Genomic DNA, 13815 nt, shown 5'->3' on the forward strand with positions numbered 1-13815 from the left:
GCTGTATTTTTAAAATTTGACTCTGAAATTTGATATGCAAGATATTCAGGATCTTATCTAAAATCTGGCTTTGGAATCACTCAAAACGCATGCACCATTTGTTTTTAATAAATTTTGCAATTTTGGTGTTCAGTTAGGCCAGCTGGAGCGCCTCAGATTTGCACTCTGATTTTAAAAGATTTATCATTTTTTTTCTGTTGCTTCTTTTGACCTAATTCTTTTTTTGTCCTTTCTATAACACTTTAAACTTGCATTTTCCAGAGAATCAAAATTTTCCTATGAGTGGAAATATTTTTCTGGATCAAAACAGCCAAAACAGAGAAGGTGAAAACAGGGGAATCTGAAAACTGGAAACAAAAAACAGCAAGATACCAAAGTTTAGACACAATGGAAATTTGTGAAATAGAATTGTGTAGGATCTAAACACAATATGAACTCAATACTAAAATTAAAAAGGCACCAAAGGAGCAAAGAACAGCAGATTCAAGCAAATAAAGAGACCCCAAATCAAGAAACAATCAAGCCAAATAAAAGGACTACTATGAATTGTTGACAATAAGGATGAACATGACTTGACAAAACATGTATGGATTCAGAAAATTAAAGACTCAGAGCATAATATGAACCAAATAATGAAAGCAATAAAGACTCAAAAGCCTAAAAGAAAATAGCAACTCAAAGGTGTATGGAATCCTATCACAAATTGCACAAGAACTTGTTCAAGATCAATTGAACAAGAGTGCTTCGGTTGGATCTTCCACAAAGCACACCAAGAACAAATTAAAATGTAAAAAACAGCAAGACAAGTATGGAAATTAAATGACAAAATGAAATAAAGAAGAACTAAAATTGAAAAGACCAAGAGCTACTCATCTTGAAGAACCAAAGCTCATGATACCAAATGATGGCATTTCATGAAGTTCTTCTTGAATCAATGTAGAGTAATGGGGCGGAAGCAATGAATGAAGGTGTGCAAGATCCTCCTAAGAGTGGTGTTGATCTTGTAGGTGCATGTTAAGTATGGGTATTGGGTGGTTCGGCCAGCCCAAGGGAAAAGATGAAGGAATTGAAGTTTAGAGCCTAGGATTCTAGGGAGAAGCAAAGTTGAGCACAAATGGGCAGCATAACTTTACTCACAATAAACTTGCAAATACAAAGAGATGGCCTCCCTATTTATAAGCTAGATGGCCGTGATTCTTAAGCTAATACATAATGAAATGTAAACCAAATGAAATGCAAAGCTTAGGCCATGTGCTATGACCGGTCACACCTAGCAAGGTTCTAGAATGTTTCCTTCAAATGTGCTTTCTACACTACCCTATCTACTAAGTACCCCTATTGGGCCTTTATGCAACATATACAAGGCTTTCTCTCTTCCATCCGTGGCTTCATCCACTTGTGCTTGTACATGCTTAGCCATTGACCTTGTGAGAGGACCTAGACGGTCTAGTTCCACATCTAGACGCTCCATGGGTAGCCTCCCTTCTTCACGTCCTAGACGCTCATTCCTTGGAGCTAGACTCTCTCCTTGGTCTAGACGCTCTTCATGGTTTGGGCTTTGGCTGCCTTGGCTAGATGTGCTTGGCCCTCCTCCATCAGAATATGTGGCTTGAGACAAGAGGGGGTGAATTGATTTTGTAAGATTTGTTGATTTTAGAAATCAATTGATTGTTTTATGTGCAAAACACTGAAAATAGTTTATATCACTAATATCCGAGTACGAAAGAGAAAGAGAGAGATCACACAAAAGAATTATACTGGTTCACTCTTAACCAAGAGCTATATCCAGTAGTCCACACACCATTGAGAATATTACTAATGGAAACAAACTAGATTACAAAAATAGCAAAGAATATTGATCTTGAACCCTTCAAGAACACACAACACTCTTAACAATACACAAATTTCAGAAACCTATTTGAATCTGTTTACAATATAGTACCGTAAAGAAAAATGAATTTTGAATACACATGGGTTATATACAATTGAAGAACAACAGAAATGTTAACCCATAACCTATTTCACACTACAACAATGACCCAAGATTGAAATGCAATCTTCAAGAATGATTCTAAAACAATTTGATTTTCTCTCTTGAAAAGTGTTATGCAATTCTTTTTTTTAATGATCAGAAAAACATCTTTATATAGACTTTTGAAAGATTGTTAAAACAGTTTGATCCTTTGATGAAATCAGTTTAAATCAATTAAAATAGTTTGAAAAACATAACAGTATTATGTTAAAATCATTTAATTGATTTTTGAAACTAACTGATTGTTTTCATTTGATGTTGAAATCACCATATAAAAAACTGGTTCATTTATCAAAATAACTTGTTGATTTGACTTAACAGAAAAGACAAAAAGAAAAAAAATATTTTTTAAATTCTATAAAAACCTTTAAGTGTTTTTAACCGATTGATACAATAAATTAATTTGTTAAAATACTTGTTGTAATCACTAGACTTAAACAAAAGTTGTTACAACTGATTAAAATATGAATCAACTAATTAAAATAAACACGGATTTGAAAAACAAAACATTTAAACGAGATTTCAAATCATATTAACTTGGACAATAACTGGATGCAAATTAACAATACAAAATCTACCTAACTAGACACACACACAACAACAGGTCTTCCTGACAAATTTGGAATTCATCAAAACTTCCTTGTTCAACAAATAATATTGTGAAACCATTTACCTAATTCATCTAAATAAGACAAAAAATTAAATTTATTCAAAATTGATATAGAAAAATTTATTTTTCATTAATTTAAAAAAAAGTATTTCTTATGCGAGTTGGTCCGTAGACCCGCAAATTGGTCCGTAGACCCGCAAACTAACCTTCATGCAAGCCAATAAAATCAACCCACATATTCTACGCGGGGCGGGCCAGCCCACATTGTCATCTCTATCTACAGTTAAAAGAGTTAGAAATAATAATGAAAATAAAAGGGGTTGAGATTGTTGTGCAAAAAAAATAAAGTAGAGAATATAAAACAAAAAAACAAAAACAAGTTGACTCTAAAGCTTTTCCAGCAATGAATTCTTTATCAATTAATAAATATATCATTCATTCAATCATCTAAATAGAATTGAATTGACCAAACATGCGCTAGCCAAAGACAATTGAATCTCATTAATGAAATATGTGTCCACTAATTTATTCAGTACCTTATTCTATTTCCAGTTTTATTACGATGTTTTTTTTTTATTTTGTTGAGGATTTGCTTCTAATTTTGTTTATGGTATATTGTAGATTTTTTTCTTTTATTCTTCTCCTTAGATTTTGTTTTCTGTTTTGATTCAAAGAATCAACTTGGGCTTTCACATATTTGGCTCAGTTATAGTCATAAAACGCTTCATTCAGATCGTCTATCCTTAGAAATATTAGACCATCTACTCTAAAAATACAAAACTAACAAAAATAACGGTTAAGGCCCAAATAAAATCAATTTGATGAATCTTAATTAAAATAATAGATTTATTCATGATTACAGTCAACGAATCTATGATTAAAGCTATTAAGTGTGAATAAAATTATCACTACAAGAAAATCATGAAATAGAAACCAATTTTAGAGACAAAATAATTAGTTACTATAGTGACTAAATTAGAGACTAAAAACAATTGGTTTCTAAATTAGTTTATATTATTGTTAAATGGTTTCTAAATTGGTATCTAATTAGCAAGCAAGGTTTTTGCTACCAAATTTAGAATCTAAATATTTGGTAGTTAAAACCTTGGTAGCTAATTAGATACCAATTTAGAAACCATTTAGCAATAATAGAAACCAATTTAGAAACCAAAATTTGTTTAGTTTCTAAAATGGTCTCTAATTTAGTTACTATAGCAACTAATTATTTTTTTGTCTCTAAAATTAATTTCTATTTCATGATTTTCTTGTACTCATCAGTAATCCTCTTCATAAATAAGGTAAATGTTTATGCATAACCTATTCCCTATATTTTGCGAGAATCCTTCAGCTAGTGCAATCACTACAAGAAAATCATGAAATAGAAACCATTTAGATACCAAAAATATTTAGTTGTTATAGTGACTAAATTAGAGACCATTTTAGAAACTAAAAAACAATTGATTTTTAAATTAGTTTCTATTATTGTTAAATAGTTTCTAAATTGGTATCTAATTAGCTACCAAGATTTTAACTACCAATTATTTAGATTCTAAATTTGGTAGCAAAAATATTGGTAGTTAATTAGATACCAATTTAGAAACCATTTAACAATAATAGAAACTAATTTAGAAACCAAAGGTTTTTTTAGTCTCTAAAATGGTCTCTAATTTAGTCACTATAGCAACTAATTATTTTTTGTCTCTAAAATTAGTTTATATTTTATGATTTTCTTGTAGTGAATGTTCAATATACCTATCTGACTTCGATTTAATCTTGTAGTCCCATCGAGAGCCAATGACTTATTTTCTAAAGGAAGAAATACCAAGTCCTCTTACATAGCATATTCCAAATGGATTTAGGACAACCTCTTTATAGGAAGAGGGTTCAAACAAAATATGAATTGTAGTTAAGAAGGAAACAAAGGAAGAAAAATAAAAAGAATTAAAAAATCATGTGATTTGGGGATTTGCAAACACTTGGAGGATACCAAGAAGATGAAGGATCAACAATCACAAGAGGTACTTGGAAAGATAAACCCGACAATAACGAGTATGATCATCAATAAAAGAGACATAATAGCGAAATCCACCCTTTTGTCAGAATCGATGATAGACTCTATACATCATAATGAACAAAGTCAAAAGGTGCATGAGAGGTTGAAACACTATTGGTGAAAGGTAAAATGATAAATTGGGAAACTTTACAACCAAAACAATAAGAAATATCAATGATTTGTAACTTGCTTAAAACTCTAGTGCAGACTAAGTGTTTTAACCTAGAGGAAGAAACATGTTCAAGATGAGAATGTCATAAATAGAAGATATATAGTGCAGAATTCAAAATGCAAAAAAGTGGAGGTTGCAATAGTTGGAACCTTCAACTCATCCAATATATAAAGTCCCATCTATCTACAACTTGTCCCAATCAACCTCCCGAATTGAGGATCTTGCACATAACAATTTGTGGAGAAAAACAAAATTGAGTGACCAAAGTCACATAATTGACCAACAAAGACAATATTCAAAGTAAGATTGGGAATATAGTAGACATATGAAAGGGACAAAGTAGATATGGAGATAGCACTAGTGCAAAAAGCGCGTTTAACAATGTCTATAGACGCTGATTCAAGTAGTAGTGTCGTCTAATAATAGGGTTCAAGATAAAACTGCAATCCATTGTTCAAATTTTAGGCATAGACTATGGTTGTTCATATAAACCATGGTTTAAGCTTGACATAGACTACAGTTTTGGACAAAACGTAGTCTATTGTTCAAATTTTGGCATAGACTACGATTATTAGGTAAAATCGTTGTCTATGTGTTGTTTATTTTAACCCTATTGGGAAATGCACGCCTCATTACGCGTTTATTTTCATTCTCTTCCTCCCATTTCCTTCTTCCCTACATCGTCGTTGTCTCGTTTTCCCTTTCATTGCTCTTCTATGTTGCTTCCTTCTTGGGCTTCCATCTCCTAGACTTCTCTACTGCTTTTTGGTCTCCTCCGCACCTTGCATTGTCCCTCCCGTGCTACCGCTACCCACCACCATCAGTTTAGTAAATTTTTTTATTTTATATTGTTATATAAATATTTAAATATTTTTGTTTTTATAATAATTATTTTTCATGAGTATGTTAATTTATATGTTTTTTTGTAGTTATTATTAATTTATATTGAATTTGATGTAAAGTTATTATTTTTAATTAGGTTATTATATTTTAAATTATAAGTATAATTTATTTTTTGTTTAAATTGTTAGATTGGAATTGTTAGGTTGAAATTATTAATTAGTTAGATTATTAGTTATATTTGTAAAGTTAGATTTGTAAATTATAATTGATTGATTTATATTGGATTTGATGTATTTAAACAAATTGTGTTATACATGTTGGTATTGGATCCGGGGGTGTTCGACTCTCGATAAATATTATTTTATTTTAGAAAGTTCATGTTTTAAGCAAATAGTGGATATGTAGTTACATTATCAATTTACTTGTGTATAATACTTAAACTTCTTCTAACAAGTTTTTTTTTTAATTAACTCATGCCATAAATATATCATACTGAGAAGTCAACAAAGTTCAAAGTGTCTTAAGCTTACATGGTTGATCCTAAATGTTTGTAATTTTCATTAATTAACTTTTTGTCTTCCTCTCTTCATTGTTTGTCAAAATATCAATATTAACTTTTAATTAATATTGAATTGTAGTGTAATAAACAACCGAGAGGGTATGAGTGTGGCTACGATGTTATGCAATGGATGACTATCACTATAACACTTGGCATTAACGGAGGTTGGAAGCGAGTATATTTAAATTATTGTTTATAATAAACTATCTGAACTTTAAACAGTAATTTCTACTTATTATGTATTGCAGTATTTTATGGATGTTGAACCACTAAATTCGGCCTCATTGGACTATGTGAGGAATGTTTGGCCACATATTTTATCAGGTTCAATAACATTCTAGGATAGATGATGAATAAGTTTATATCTTCTTAAGTGTTATGTTATATTGCATGCTTCTAATGTATAAGAAATTATCTATCCAAATAGATAGGAGTAGATATATATTTGTGGATATAAATGATTTATCAAAATATATATATATATATATAATTGTTTGAATAAATGTGAATTTGATTTTCTGACTGAGCTTTTAAAATGCATAGATTAAATAAGAAGAGGAAACTCATTAAACAAACTGATTTTTATATATAAAAAAAACTCATTATAGACTACGGGTATAACATAAACAGTAGTTTATGAGACACTATAGGCGTGGTTATGGATAAAACTGCTGCTTATAATGGATCATAGACTACGAGTTTAGATATAATTGTAGTCTATGATGACTCCTTATATAAAAGATCCAGAAAATGGTATCAATAGTGGTTCTGTTAATAACCGCTATCTATAGTTGTGTTATAAACTACAATTGGTTAGTCGTCGTCTATAATTCAAAATTGTAGACGACATACACATAGACTATGATTTTAAAACACTGCCTAAGGGCTTTAAAAACTATTGTCTAAAATCATTTTGCAGTAGTGTAAATCCAATACTTGCTAATGACATTCAGGAGCCATCAATGTCATATTAGGTATAGGTGAGATGAAATTTAAGGACAAAAAGACATAGGATCATATGACAGGTGATGTGGCGCACGAGAATAAAGGATCCATAAGGAATGAGTCATACTTGATGAATTAGAGGAAGACACACTTTTTAAGGATGATGTATAGATAACATATGATTGAGTAACAAGAAACTTTCGAAATTTCTTATAGTAGATAACTGAAACAAAACCAGAGAAAAAAGAGTTGAGATGATGGAGAAAGGGCATAAATCGAGTAAGATTGCAAACAGAGTCACAAACTGGATAAGGAAAAAAAAATTACTCACTAAGATTGTACCATGCTACAATAGCTTCCAATCACAAACCAAACTCTAGATAGTATGATGAAAATTAAACAAAGGATGATGATACATGGAAAGGAAGAGGAATAAAGTTTCTAATAGCCTTAATAGAAAGTTTAAAGATGCAAGACAACACAAATGTATAGATATGTAAATACAACAATAACATGAAGACTAAACTACCATTAACTACAAGAAAATATCAAATTAACTTTCAAATATTAGTGTAAGCAAAATTGTGATGCTACTAGAGTCGGAGTTGACTCTAACACGACGTTAAAGGTTAAATTTTTTATAAAAAAATTAAAAAACATAAAATATTTCTTAACTAATTTATTTGTTGATGGATTCGACCTAGCCAATTTTAAGTTGATGTTAACTATTTTTTAACTTTTTTTAATAAATAAATATTTATGTTAATGTCAGATTAGTGTCAGTTAAGCCGATGCTAATAAAATGTACTTAATGTTTGACACTAATAGAGTTGGCAAGATGACAATAACTACTTTTAACTCTTTCGAATAAGTAAAACTATTTATGATAGTGTCAAACTAACTTCGACTTAACCGATGTTAACTAACATAAATATTAAAAATAAACGAGGTTAGCATCAACATAATTGACGCTAATATTGTTTATATATTTTTAAGTTAGTGTCGGTTAAGAGGATAATAATTTTATTTTATTTTTTATAAAAAGCTTTCATGTTAGGCATCACTATGCTATTTGACATCTCAGTTAGGCTGACACCTCAAGTAACAACAATCATTTGTCATCACATGAAAAAAGTATTATTAAAAAAAGAAAAAGAAAGAAAATACAAAAATATGGTAGGACTAGACCAAAACTCATATGTTAACAAAAACGATATATAGGTAGACTATACCTATTAATAAAGAATTCTGAGAACAGACTAGATGGAAGCCTATTATACCAATAAAAGGATTCTTTATGAATAAATCATAAATTAGGCAACTTATCAGCACACACATTCCCTTCACGAAAAATATGAGTAACCCTAAACCTAATTTTTCCATAGTAATTAAGACAATAATTTTATTTATCTTATTACTTATTTAACATTAATTTAAATACTCTAAATTTTTGCATATTTGTAAGGAATAGGAATCATAAATTATTTTTATTCCAAAGGTTCAGATTTAAAAGAGACAAATGTTTTCACTCACAATTATTCTCACTTTCTATGTAAATCTTCTCACATTCTATGTAAATCTTCTCACAAATCTCCTTCAACCACACTCATTCATACTCATCTCTTTTATCCACACTCATTTTCTTTATCCACACCATCTCCTTTATCTACTCTCATCACCTTCATTTATACATATATCTTTCATTCACAGTCTTCCCCTCATCTCCTTCATCCACTACAATTTTTTTGGAGACATTGTATGAGAAACTTTTCTTTTTAAATTATTGTGATTAAAATTGGTCAAATCAACACAAATTAATTTAATTTTACACATAAATTTTATTTTGTATCAACTAAGCTGATGTTAAGTTAAATAAATTTTAAAATAAAAAGTATTTGTATGATTAATACTGAACTGTTTTAATTAAAAATTACATTGGTCTCCAAAATTAATGCTACCAACTTAGTTTCAATACTTTAATTAGTGTATCTCTTGTTTATGTAACACAAAATCAACAATAATTTTTAATTAACGCTGAGCTTTTTTTTATTTATTACAATTGTTTGTCGACTTTAAGCTATTTTTTCTTGTAGTAATTCTAACATGTATAAGATATTCTATTTAAGTGATTTTTGTAATCCATAACAAATATTTCATGAATTCCTTATTCAACTATAATGTTTTTTTTATCGGCAATAATTAATAAATAAAATAGAACCACTTCAGGGGTGGTTCAACCCTTATACATATAACGCTATACAGCTACTAACTTTCAAAATCCAACCCAACTCTTCTTACCCTTAAAAAACCAAGTGAAAAAACCTCAAGAAACTAACCTCGTATACTCCAAAGGAGCCAAACACCAATCAGAATAGGAGAACGAAACTAACCGGGAATTTGTTGAGACCCAAGACCATGCCTTTACCTGTGCCAACGCAAAGACCTCATACTCGTCTGCCACTCCTCTATTAAAAATTATACGATTCCTGTGGCTCCAAATCTCACTAATCACCCCTACCTAGATCGTGTTCCAAACAACCAGACCCGTCTCCGAAGGTAAGCTCAAACTAAATTGATCAAAGTTGAACCTTGGCTCAATATGAGTCACAAACAGGATTCCTAGCCACTTAAAACATAAACACCAAACACGCCAAGCAAACAAACATCCAAAGAACAGATGCCTACTCGATTCCTCCTCCTTCCCGCACAACACGCACCTCAAGCTTTCTAACTGCACCCCTCTTCTACTAAGATTGACCCTAGTAGCAAGCTTGTTTTCCATCATCCTCCAAGCCAAAACCATTGCAGATGGAATTGCCTTACTCCTCCACAACTTTCTAAACACCTGCGAGGAAACCACCTCATTATCCTTCCTGATAAGGTTGTAAGCAGAGCTAACTGTAAAAGACTGAATACCCCCACCCTTCCAAAACCATCTATCAGTCTCTCCTATGGCAACCTCAACCCCAAGCAGGAGCTGACTCAACTGATCCGCCGCCGGCTTCTCCCATTCGAAAAAAGGCCTTCTCCAAACAAGTCCCCAAACCCATCTCCCATTAGACCAAGACCCAAGTTCCGACATTTTTGCATTTTTGTTAGAGCTAATTGAAAAAAGTCTTGGAACGCCTCACCCATCAACCAACTATCCTTCCAGAAATAAATGTCCTTCCCATCACCTACCTTCCACTCAAAACTGTCTTCGAAACATCTCCCCCACCCCTCCGAAGACCAAACTTCCTTCAAATCCTTCCACCAAAGAGAACAACTCCTACCATTACCTGCCTCTCCCAGATATCTCCACCCACCGTACTTAGAAAAAATGATTTCCTTCCAAAGGCCTACCTCAGCCGAGCCCAACCTCCATATCCACTTCTCTAATAGAGCCAAATTAAACAATCTCATATCTATTATTCCAAGCCCCCCAAACTCACGAGGTTTACAAACCAGGTTCCAGGGAGCCCAAGCGATCTTCCTCCCGTTTGCACCCGAACCCCAAAGAAAATCCCTTTGCAACTTGACCAACTTCCTTGCCACCCCAGAAAGCAATCTGAACAACGACATAAAAAATAACGGAATAGAAGAAAGCACATACCTAATCAGACAAATCCTCCCAGCCATCGACAAACTTCTTCCCTTCCACCTGCTTAATCTAGCCTGCACTTTCTCAATCACCTCGTTCCGAAACACAACGCGCTTGTGACTCCCTCCAACTGGCAGACCCAAGTAAATGAACGGAGTAACCATCGTATCGCAATTAAGAATCGCTGCAAATCTTTGAAGTGTGACCTGGTCCATCCCCGTCCCTCCAATCCTACTCTTCGCAAAATTAATCCTTAACCCAGAAGAGAGCTCAAAACACTGCAGGATCGCCCTGATTTTAAAGACACTTTTGGTATTTGCCTTACAAAAGAACAGGGTATCGTCCGCATACTATAACATATTTACCTTTACTTTATCCTTCCCAACCTCCAAACTGTCAATCAGCTTCTTTTCCTCTGCTACCATTGACACCCCAGCTAACCCCTCCGCCACAATAAGGAAGAGAAAAGGAGCAAGCGGGTCGCCTTGACGAAGACCCTTTCTAGGAAAGAACTCCCTAGTAGGGCTTCCATTAACTAGGACCGACACCGATGCTGACTCCAGGCATCCCTTAATCCATCGAATCTAACGAGCGCAGAAACCCAACCTCCTTAGCATGTAATATAAAAATTCCCATTTCACCGAATCGTATGCCTTCTCATAGTCGACTTTAAAGAAGATACTTTGTTTTCTCTTTCTCTTGTAATCCTCAAGAACCTCATTTGCAATAAGCACGCTATCCAACAAACCTCTTCCTTCTAAAAAAGTCGATTGTCTTATGTCAGTAATTTTTCCGATCACCTTTTTCAGGCGCAAGGAAAACGCCTTAGAGATGATCTTATACAGGCAACCTACTAACGAGATAGGTCTAAACTCCCCCATCTGTTGAGGATTTTCAACTTTTGGAATCAAACAAAGGAATGATGAGTTTGATCCTCTTGGCCAACATCCAAAACCAGCAAAATCTTTTACTGCGTTCATCACATCCTTCTTCAGAATGTCCCAACAAGATTTTATAAAACCAAAGTTAAACCCGTCGGGACCAGGACTTTTTGAACTGTCACACCCCCAGATCGCATCTCTCACCTCTTCTTCTGAGAAATCGCTGACTAACATAACATTATCAGCTTCCGATATGGTATTGAATCTAACCTTATCCAATGTGACCTGACAAACATCGTTCCGGGCAAACCTTTCTTCAAAGTACTTACGAACCTTATCCTTTGCCTCCTCCTTATCATTGCACCATTTATTATTATCAATAATTCCATGTAACTGATTCCTTGCCCTCCTCCACTTTACTGCAGAATGAAAGAACTTTGTATTGTGATCCCCTTGCTTTATCCAATTCTGCCTTGCTTTCTGAAATAAGATCGCCTCTTGTTTGGACTTGGACTCGGTTAGTTTAGCAAAGAGAGACTTTCTTTCATCCCTTTCTGACTCCATCAACCCGTCTTCATCGTCGCGAGAATCTAACTCGTCTAACCTTTTCTAGATTTCCTTACTAGCCTGATTCACATCTCCGAATACTTCCCTGTTCCACACCTTTAGGTCTGCTTTTAACTTTTTCAGCTTCTTTTTAAACACAAAAATTCCCCCTCCTGTCACCTTGTAAGCATACCAGCTCGAACTCACAGACTCCTTGAAACTACTATCCTTCATCCAAACATCCAAAAACCTAAAAGGCTTCGGACCTCAATCCACTGAGACTTCCTTCAGAATAACAGCACAATGATCTGAGATTGATCTATTTAAGACAAATTGTTGGTTGTTTGGCCATAACTCCAACCACTCCTTAGAAACCAACACCCTGCCAATCCTGCTTTTCACCAAACCATTGGGCTTGAACCAAGTAAATTTCCTGCCCACCAACGGAATATCGACCAACTCAGAGCTTTCAATGAAATCATTAAACCCCTTTATTTCTCTAGAGTAGTCAGAGCACGACACCAAACTCTTCCTTTCCTTCTGCCTTCTTATACAATTAAAGTCTCCAATGATGCACCAAGCCTTCGTTAACTGACCCTGTCTAATACTACTTATCTCATTCCACATCTCTTTCTTTTCCCGAAAAGATCCTGGACAATAAATATTCACAATGGTTACGTGGGTTCCAAAGCCCCTCTTCCAAGCCCCTTCTAACACCGAAAAGTTCCTTCCATTTACGAAACTAGACAACTGAAATGCCTTGTTGCTCCACATCGTAATCACCCCACCTGCACTATTAACTGCTTTGTTTTCCACCCATTCCACTTCGTTGGTTCCCCAAATAAGACACACCTTTTCCCTACTAAAATCCGAACACTTTGTCTCTTGTAAACACACCATGTCCACCTGCTCCCTACTGATCAAATCCCTGACATAATTCCTTTTAACAGCCCCGCCTACCCCTCTAATATTCAAACTAAGAATCTTCATTAACAAGCTTGCTCCTCTCTTTCCACATCCTTCTCGTAGTCACTCCGCCTTGATTAGATAACGAATAAATACCATTTAAAACTGCCTCTTCTCGATCAGCAAACGAAAACCCAGCTTCTTTCCCTACTCTCAGACACTTGCAGCCATATTCTTATCTGTCTTCACCCAAAAAATCCTGTTACAATTCTCAATTGCACTGTCAGAAGTGAATAGCGAATTCGACGAACTGCCTATTTGGTGAACCAAAAAAACTTGATCCACTAAGGACTGTCTTCCTACAACTTCTCCATCCGAGCCCGACGACCTGCCCTCCATATCAACGATGTTGCCCCCACCTTCCACTTCATCTTCCATACCCGCCCCCAAAACCTCAGACTGCCCTCCCGGATGGAAAGCGCACCCGCCTTCTCTCGACTTTGACGCCTCTGACCGCCTTGCCTCCTCCGCTTCATCTAACTTTTTAGGGTCTGCCGATCCGCTATCAGTCAAACCTTGGACTACTGGAGACTTTGGGAGAATCTTTACGAGTATTAACGAATGCTCGTCAACTCCATCTCTAGCCACACTGGTCCCAGACTGTTCCAATTCGTACAAAGATGGTCTT

The 13815-nt window shown here is 34.2% G+C and overlaps 2 protein-coding genes across 2 annotated transcripts; both read right to left on the reverse strand.

The window, feature by feature from the left end:
- Positions 1-9732: 9732 nt before the first annotated feature.
- On the reverse strand, positions 9733-10296 carry LOC137809005 (uncharacterized). The gene has a single exon (XM_068610148.1). It carries the CDS (start codon positions 10294-10296, stop codon positions 9733-9735), a length of 564 nt encoding a protein of 187 aa, XP_068466249.1.
- Positions 10297-12488: 2192 nt separating this feature from the next.
- Positions 12489-13211, reverse strand: LOC137809008 (uncharacterized). Its single transcript, XM_068610149.1, has one exon. The coding sequence runs from the start codon at positions 13209-13211 to the stop codon at positions 12489-12491; it is 723 nt and encodes a 240-aa protein (XP_068466250.1).
- Between the last annotated feature and the right edge of the window lie 604 nt (positions 13212-13815).

The sequence above is a fragment of the Phaseolus vulgaris genome, chromosome 2 (assembly GCF_000499845.2).
Source record: "Phaseolus vulgaris cultivar G19833 chromosome 2, P. vulgaris v2.0, whole genome shotgun sequence".
Lineage (NCBI taxonomy): Eukaryota > Viridiplantae > Streptophyta > Magnoliopsida > Fabales > Fabaceae > Phaseolus > Phaseolus vulgaris.

Excerpts from the sequence above, each read along its gene's own strand:
- LOC137809005 (XM_068610148.1), bottom strand. The coding sequence starts at position 10,296 with ATGTCGGAACTTGGGTCTTGGTCTAATGGGAGATGGGTTTGGGGACTT.
- LOC137809008 (XM_068610149.1), bottom strand. The coding sequence starts at position 13,211 with ATGAAGATTCTTAGTTTGAATATTAGAGGGGTAGGCGGGGCTGTTAAA.